The sequence below is a fragment of the Otolemur garnettii genome, unplaced genomic scaffold (assembly GCF_000181295.1).
Source record: "Otolemur garnettii isolate 467f Iridium unplaced genomic scaffold, OtoGar3 scaffold00083, whole genome shotgun sequence".
Classification (NCBI taxonomy): Eukaryota; Metazoa; Chordata; class Mammalia; order Primates; family Galagidae; genus Otolemur; species Otolemur garnettii.
The window spans coordinates 6,769,371-6,778,693 of NW_003852478.1; the positions used below are offsets into that span (position 1 = coordinate 6,769,371).

The 9,323-nt window shown below is 46.9% G+C and overlaps 1 protein-coding gene across 1 annotated transcript in view; it reads right to left on the reverse strand.

The window, feature by feature from the left end:
- The window catches only part of LNX1 (ligand of numb-protein X 1), a 117,072-nt gene that overhangs the window by 92,761 nt on the left and 14,988 nt on the right, over nt 1–9,323 (reverse strand). The window contains exon 2 of the mRNA XM_003794604.3: nt 776–1,255. Coding sequence (XP_003794652.1) covers nt 776–1,167 — 392 coding nt within the window. The 5' untranslated portion in view covers nt 1,168–1,255. The remainder of the gene's footprint in view (nt 1–775; nt 1,256–9,323) is intronic.

Consider the following 9,323-nt stretch of genomic DNA (forward strand, 5'->3'; position numbering starts at 1 on the left):
TGTGAGTGAGCCAGTCAAGTCAGGAACGGCCAGATCCGGAACAATCCCCATTTACACAAAGTGTCTAGATTAGTCACAGCCCTGGGGATAGAAGGCAGAGTGTTGGTTGCCCGGGGCTGTGGGGTGGGGAAGTTTGTACTAAATGAAGACAGAGTTTTACTTGAGGAAGATGAAAAAGTGCTAGGGGTGGGCGGTGGTGACAGTTGTACAAGATGTGAAAATGCTTAACGGCGCTGAACTGAACACTCAGAGGTGGTTAAAAGCGGTAAATTCCATGCTTTGTATACAGGGTGGCCATAAGGTTCGTGTGCAAATTGTACACTATTTTTAATTGCACACGAACTTTATGGCCACCCTGTATTTTACCATAAGTTTCTTTGAAGAAGACCATAAGCGCTCGCACGCACACCCCCTATGCCTCTCCTGAGTGCTGCTTCCTCACACTGAACCACGGCATAATCGTATAGATAAAACAATGATTTTCGACCAGTGTGCCATGAGCGGTTCTTGGGTGTGCTTCGAAAATTTTTGAAGATCATTAATCAAATTATTTTTGAAAGAAGTTCAAAGCCCAGTAAGTATATTCTTTTTGCTCTTGGGTTTGACCAACATAATTTAAATGTACCGTGAGATAAAAAACATTAAAAACGCTGCTGTAGAATAATGTTTCTTATTCTGCACGGATCCTTTCCTCAGTTACAGAGGAAGAGACAGAGAGACAGGCATCAGGGGCTGGCAGCCGGGCCTCGGGGGGCAGGGCTGCGGGAGGACCTACCTGGTCTGGAAGTGCCGCTCCAGGTCGCAGCGCTGCAGCACGGCGGTGCAATGCTCGGGGAAAGGGCAGGTCACCAGCAGCTTGTTGAGCAGCTTGTTGACCAGGAGGCTGGACTTCTTGCAGCGCTGCAGCAGCAGGGGCTTGCGGTCCACGGGGCAGAAGTCCTTCTCCAGCAGGAAGCTGGTGAGGCAGAGGGCGCAGTAGGTGTGTCCACACGGGGTGTCCAGAGGGTCCAGCAGCGCCTGCAGGCAGATGTGACAGATGAGGTCGTCGTCCACATCTTCCGCGTAGGTGTAGAAGTGGTTTTCCTCAGGGGAGTGGGCTTGGCCGCACACCGCGCACAAGGGCGTGGGGCTGGGCTCCGGCTCATCGGCAGAGTCCGGCTGGTTCATAGTCGACTGGGGAGCAGGGTACCGGGAAACGCAGTAACACAGTGTGTCCAGGGAGCAAGTCAAGACCTTCTAGGAGCCATCTATAGACCTAAAAGAGAACAAGACGCTCATCTCTGCTTCACAGCATGCGGGAGAGTGCATCGTGCTGAACGCGGGACAGTGCTGTCGAGGGCTGGGAACCTGAGCCCTGATTCAGAAGCCAGGGCTTAGTGCACATTCCCGAGTGACCGACCTGGGGCAAGCGACCTGGCTTTGTTGTGCCTTAGCTTTCCCACTTTCCCAGTGGGAATAATGTCTACCTTTAATGTCTTCATGTTGGGTCAAGCACAGAGGCTCACACTTGTAATCCCAACATTCTGGGAGGCCAAGGCAGGTGGATTGCTTGAGCTCAGGAGTTTGAGACCAGCCTAAGCCAGAGTAAGACCCCATCTCTACTAGAATAAAAACACCAGCTGGACATGGTGAAGGTTGTCTATAGTTTCAACTACTTGGGAGGCTCAGACAAAAGGATTGCTTGACCCCCAAGAGTGTGAGGTTGCTGTGAGCTGTGACACCACAGAACTCTATCCAGGGCAACAGAGTGAGACTCTGTCTCAAAAAAAAAAAATCCTCATGTTAGTGTAGTAAAAATCATTTGGGAGATTCTCAACCTGTGGGTCACAACCCCTTTGTAACAATGAAAATACATTGCGGCATTAGGAATGTTGAGAACCACTGGTCTAGAACTAAAAAGAAATGTGCTCTCATAACTGTAATTTGACCAATGATTAAGTAAAATTAAATAAACTAGTGATTTATAAAATGTTCTGTCAGATCAGAGCAACAATAAAACCAAACACTGAGTTAACACTCTGAGGGCTTTCTCTCATCTTTCTCCAAAACTTAGAAAATTCCAGACCTCAGAGCTTTCAACTAACCCATCTGAGAAGAAATAAGAGCTGTTCAGGATTTTGCATTTGTATTCTGGTAAATACACTGTTTTTTTTCTATTTGCATTTCACTCAGTCAGCCAGTCATTAGTGGCTAAATGGGCCCTGGCCGTGCTGCCTGGGTTCAGATTTCACCACCACTATGGACCAATGATCTCAGCCTCTGCATCCACATCTGTAAAATGGGTATGATAACAGCTTACTTGATAGGACTGCTGTGAGGATTAAATGAGACAAGATACACAAAGCTGTAGTGTCTTCCAAGTACTCAATCATTCTTTATATGTGTGTTATTAGATTCATTTTGTCTCTGTTCTAGCTCCATTGGCCCAGAAACAGAAAACTATAGTTGAAAAATAGTTGAAAACTAGAGTTGAAAAAAAGAGTTGAAAAATAGACAAGAAAATGCGCCACCCAAAGGGCACTTTTTACTTTTTGTTCTAATGATACTCTTCCATTTCATTAGAAATTTCTTTCAAATTAGGAGAACACTATAACAATATACATTTTCCTTAGTAAATGGACAAGAGTCCAAAATAATGGAGCTTTCGGACATGCTTTATTTACAATACAGTAAGGCTCATGGATAGTCAATACATATTTTTTAAGTACCAACTCTGAGCTAGGTAATGAGCTGCATGTACAGACCTGTGAGGGAGATTTAAAGGACTCACCTCTGCTCGCAGGCAGCGCTACAGAGAGGGGATGTGGGCATGGGCACAGGTGGTTAGAAGCCCGGGTAAGCAGTATACCCAGGACTTCAGCAACTTCCATGGCAACTAAGAATCCTGCCTCCTCCTTGGATCCAACGTCCTAGTGCAGGCTGGGGACTAAGAACCCCTGGCCTTCTGAACTCAACTTTCTTCTTTTCCAAAAGTAAATAAGAAGTCCTTAAACTTTCCGCAGGAACATAACGACACGTAAATGACCTAACGGGAAACTGCCACATTTGGAGATAGATGGCAGTCATAAACTGCATTATATCTTTTCTCTTTTCCAAATAAAGTCTGTTTGTACAAACATAGCCTTATCTCAAAAAGAAAATACAGGGACTTCAAACTTACATTGAGTCAGCTTCGTGGTTTACATTTCTGAACTGCACCCATATGCCTGGGGGAACACTGGGCTGGAGAGGATGGAGTAAAGTGCCCTGACTGCAGACGCTTACAGATCGCAGCCCTTGATTGAGCGTCACACCGGACCACAGACGGCAAAGGTACAGGGAGCCGGAGGGTGAAGTCGTTTCCCGTCAATTTTATGGAAATCTACACAGCTGCTACTTGTCCTCAAGACTGATAGGAGGTACTGGAACCTCACAGGAAATGCGCCAGAAAAAACTGAAAAATGAACATGAAAATGCAGATGGGCCACCCACCAAATTATCTTCTACTGTGGAGGGGGCCTCACTCATGGTGACCTGCAGCTCTAGACCTTCTAAGTTTCTCTGCAGGATGCTGTCACGTGGCCCCACATTTTTCTCACTAAGCAGTAGGCAGTGTCTGCAGCAGGAATTCAGGTTACAGCTCCTGTCACAACACCGAAAAAGCAACTTCACATTTCTGGGCCATCCCCTTATTGGTGACATGGCGGGACTGGGCCAGATTTCAGACTGCTTTTCACACTGTGCAGTGGAGGACAGACCCCCAAGCCTCGAGATATCCCGAGGCAGTGAAGACAGGAGGAAACACCGAGGAGCTCTGCTCACTTTTCTCTCTCGCACTCAGTCTCTGCTTTTATTTACTTGACACATCAGGTTCTGCATAATATTCCGTCCAAAGAACCCAAGCTTAAGAAAGGAAATCGCCAACCACCAGATAAGTTTACGGTCCCTTACAGAGATAGAGTTCTAGCCTTCTGCTCCCATCAAGTGGGAATGTTTTACTTTTGCTTTCTAACAGTTTGCTGGACTATTACCATGTGCCAGGCGTGTGTTAGGGGCCTTTTATATATTAGGAGCCCCCAAGTTTAATACTCACAAACACCCAGGATTTTTTTTTTTAACATATGAGGAAACCGAAATGTAGTAAATAAGTAACTTGCCTGTCACACCACAAAGGGAACCAGCCCAGGAAGGGCGTCGGACTCCCAGTTTCTGCTCTGTAACCTTCTGCTGCTTTATCTCCCAGCATCTTTCTGCCTTTCTTCTTTTTGTTTGTTTCATGAGATCTGGGTAGAGTGTCATGGTGTCATAGCTCTCAGCAACCTCAAACTCTTGGGCTGAGTAGCTGGGACCACAGGTGCCCACCACAATACCCAGCTGGTTTCTCAGTAGAGAGGGGGTCTTGCTCTTGCTCAGGCTGCTCTGGAACTTCTAAGCTCAGGCCAGCTGCCCACCTCAGCCTTCCAGAGTGCTAGGGTTACAGGTGTGAGACGCCACAGTCGGCCTCAGCATCTTTCTGTGATTATGCTTAATCACAATACCAATAATGTAACTAATTAAATACAAGAGTCCCAGGAAATCAGAAGTTTTTTAAAAAAATGTTTTCAGGACCCACTACAAGTGCAGCTATGCATGACTTAATGACGGGGACCTGTCCTGGGAAATGGGACGCTATGATTTCATCATGCAAACATCACAGAGTGAGTGCACTGAACAGACACAGATGTCACAAAGGGCACTGACACACCCCCAGACGGCACAGACAGCACTGACACACCCCCAGACAATCACAAAGGGCACTGACACACCCCTAGACGGCACAGCGAGCACTGACACACCCCCAGATGGCACAGAGGACACTGACACACCCCCAGATGGCACAGAGCGCACTGACACACCCCCAGACGATACAGACCACAATGACGCACACCCAGATGGCACAGAGAGCACTGACACACCCCCAGATGGGACAGAGAGCACTGACACACCCCCAGACAGTACAGAGAGCGCTGACACCCCCCCCAGACGGCACAGAGGGCGCTGACACACCCGCAGATGGAACAGAGAGCACTGACACCAGATACCACAGACCACACTGACGCACGCCCAGATGGCACAGAGTGCACCGACACACCCCCGGACGGTACAGAGAGCGCTGACACACTCCCAGACGGCAGAGTGCACTGACACACCCCCACAGAGCGCTGACACACCCCCAGATGGCACAGAGCGCACTGACACACCCCCAGACGGTACAGAGCGCTCTGACACACTCCCAGACGGCAGAGTGCACTGACATGCACCCCCAGATGGCACAGAGCGCTCTGACACACCTGCAGATGGAACAGAGCGCACTGACACCAGACACCACAGACCACACTGACACCCAGATGGCACAGAGCAGGTTGATGCACAGCCAGACGGCGCAGAGCACGTTGACATACACCCTGACGTCACAGAGCGTGCTAAGGCACACCCAGAAGGTCTAGCCTGCTACTCACATAGGCTACAAGCTACAGCCCATGGCTCGCAGGCTACACCCCTGCACAGCTGTTACTGTTCTGATTACTGTAGGCACTTGTTAACACAGTGGTGTGTATTCGTGTGTCTAAATACATCTAGGCTCGGCGCCTGTGGCTCAAGTGGCTAAGGCGCCAGCCACGTACACCCAAGGTGGCGGGTTCGAATCCAGCCCGGACCTGCCAAACAACAATGACTGTTGCAACCAAAAAAAAATAAATAAATAAAAATAAAAAATAAATAAATACATCTAAACATAAGGTACAGTGAAAATACCCTTAATATTAGGGACCACCATCATGTACGCAGAGCACCATAGACCAAAACACTGTTACGGGTGCAGGAGTAGAGACAGAGATCCGGGAAGAGAAGGATTCCTTGACTTTACTGAGGGCTGAATGCCCGACACAGAATGCATGGAATGGGGTCAGCAAAATCGGCAGGTTTTAGCTACAGCTCCAGTTTTCTTTTTCCTCCATTCCTCCCTCTTTCTCCCTTCTTTTTTTCTTTCTGAGAGCAATTTGAATTCCCTGGCACTTAGCCAAGTGGGTGAACCATATTCTCAGTATAATATTAATGTAAACAGTGCTATATATGTTTTCTGAGTTGGCTTTAGACTAAATAAAGCCTACATGAATACACACAGATTACGAGAGAGCTGAGTGAACAAGCAGCTTTGGCTCTAAGGGAAGAGCCAGCCAGCCTTGTTTACCTGGTAGTTCTTACTCTACTTCACATTCTACCTAATAAACACGTGTGACACGTCACGTTTTCACACATAGATGCATCTAGCTGCTGAATTAAGAATGATCAAAAGTCATTAAAGACTTAAAAGTAAACTATTTTCTCCCTAAAGAGGAGAGAGGGTCTGTCAGCTTTGTGTCTGTTTAACTTACTACGACCCCTCTCAGCACTCCTGGCCCAGGCTAGAGTAAGCAGAGAGCCCTGGTGTGGCTCCCTGGGAATCTGGAGTGAGAACAGCCAGGGAAGTGGATTGGTTTCTGGTGTGTGTGTGTGTGTGTGTGTGTGTGTAAACCTTGCACTTCCTTGGAATAATCCTGCCAACCAATCCTGTGCCTTGGCAACCATCTTCCCCTCTTCCTTCTGACGTGGGGTAGGACAGGAGCCCAAGGTACCTGTTAGAGATACAGGCAGCCGAAACACCAGCACAGTGCTGAGAAGTGCCAGGAAAAACAAAAACCGCCATCATTCTCCTAATCCCTGCTTCCTTCCCCACCATTTCAGGGTCTGGCCTGAAACCTATACAGAAACTTTTCTGCTTAAATCTTGAATTTTGACTTCTAAAGCAAGTTAGAAGTACGATTCGTACACCAGCGCTAAAGAGATTTAAGAACAGCCTTTCGAATAGAGTCTATTTGGAAGCAGAAAAATTTCTGCATACAGTAACCCATCTGGACAAGAGGGTCCTTGGTATGCCACTGTCCCATTAATTCTCCTTTTAACCACCCTGGCTTTGTAGAATATAGTTGTCAGCTACAGTTGCCAAGCTAAACCTTGTAGTTTACTAGAAAGACAAATGGATAAACGTTACCGCATTGTGCACCAATAACTGCACAGTTTCCTCTGTGAGGACAAGGTCTGATCCTAAAGCAACCCTGAAATTGTTGTCTGAGTCACGATTTTCTAACAAAAGTAGGAGGAGTCCACATTGTTAAAAAGAATCCATCTTTATGATCAAACGGCAGTGTGCCCTGGATTGGTACTTTAAGATGAAACATGGTAGCCAGACAGAATTGAAAGAAATCCTTGAGAGGCTCCCTCCCCTGAAAAAGATTTTATTATAAAATAGATCATCCTGCCTTTGATAGCTTTAAGTATCAGGGACAAAATGTACATATTGAGCAAAAATTTGCTACCCTATCCCTCACCCACTCCCTCCACGGGTGCCAGTATTATCCCAGGACACCTTTAGAGTATGTACAATCTCCTTAAGTCCTTTAATTATCTGAAGACAGATCCCATGTCCTTCCCCAGGCCTAGCAGCTTCAGGTTTATCCAGCCTTTCTTCATCGTTCAAATCTCTCCTGCAAGCTCCCAAATTTATCAGTGTCTCTCCTACAATATATGGGAGGACAGATAGAAGTAGAGAAAAGAAAAAAAAAACATTTTTTTCAAGACATGGTTTCACTCTATTGCCCGGGCTAGAGTGCAGTGGTGTCATCATAGGTCATTGCAGCCTCAAACTCCTAGGCCCAAGCTCAAGCAATTCTCCTGCCTCAGCCTTGCGAGCCGCTGGGATGACAGGTGTGCACTAGGCCTGACTAATTTTTCAATGTTTTTTTTATGGAAACAGGGTCTCACTATGTTGCTCAGGCTGGTCTGACCCCCCGCCTCAAGTGATCCTCCTGTCTCGACCTCTGGAAGTGCTGAGGTCACAAGTGTAAGGCACCAAGCCCACTGGAATCTGCCCCCTTGATGTGTTTGCCTGCAGGAGTGGGTGGAGCAGAGACCCTGCCCCCAGACTTGGAGAAAACAACTGGGGTGGGATGGGGTGGGAAATATACTGTATAGATCAGGCATCCTCAAACTACAGCCTGCAGGCCACATGCAGCCTGCCTAGGACATTTATTCGGCCCACCAGATGTTTTTGCCATCACTGCCTGTCCTGCTTAGAAGCCGACTGGTCCCAGGCCCACAGTCTGGCCCTCCAACAGTCTGAGGGACAGTGAACTGGCCCCCTGTTTAAAAAGTTTGAGGACCCCTGGTATAGATGATGTATATATCTTAAAAGTAATAAAGCAGAAATGCAGAAATGTCTTTTAGAAACAAAAGCAGGAGCAATGAACACAGTTTAGAAAATGCAAACATATTAGCGGAATCAGGTGGATTTACATAAACAGGGGAAAATGCCTTCAGTGGCTAAACAGTTTGGTCCTGGAATCCATAATATATAACCCAAGCTCTAGAATGAATGGTATTTGGGAGAATTTGAGACTCTTATTTGTTTGTAAGCATTCCTTTATTTTGAGAATAAATCTCCTTCCAAAATATACTGACATCATAAATAACACAAGAAAAGAGAAACGGAAACCATTCAAACACAAGGTAAACTAGACGCAATTTTTTCTCACCCAGATCACAAATATAGATCAACTGTTACTGAAATTCAGTAATAAATGAAAAAGATAAAACAGTGACAGGCCACAGGCTGGTGAGGGAGGGGCACCGGGAAGAACGGGAAGCCTGCAGCTCCGGACTCTCCTCCCACCAGAACACCACACGAGCACCGGGAAGGAAGAGCATCAGAGCAAAAACCATTCACCACAAGGACAAGTGCACTAGAATGTCTACTGCAGCTCAGTCCACAACTGCCAAGACCTGGAAGCAACCTAAGTCCCTGTCAACCCACAAATGGATTAGCAAACTGTGGCTCATGTACACCTTAAGAAAGTACTACTCAGCCATAAGAAAAGACGGAGACTTTGTATCTTTTCTGTTTCCCTGGATGGAGTTGAAACACATTCTTCTTAGTAAAGTATCTCAAGAATGGGGAAAAAAGTATCCAGTGTACTCAATACTAACATGAAACCAACTACCTACCCAGGAGAAGAAGAGCAGGGAGGGGGGAGGGTGGTTGAGGGGTCTTACTAAGGTGCACAGTGTGAGGGGGTTCAGCACACCCCCAGGTGAAGGGCTCATCTATAGCTTGAACTCTACCTTAGAAATGAAAACAATGTAACCTAAACATTTGTATCCTCTTTTTTTTCTTTTTTTGAGACAGAGCCTCAAGCTGTCCCCTGGGTAGAGTGCTGTGGCATCACAGCTCACAGCAACCTCCAACTCCTGAGCTCAAGCAAGTCTCCTGC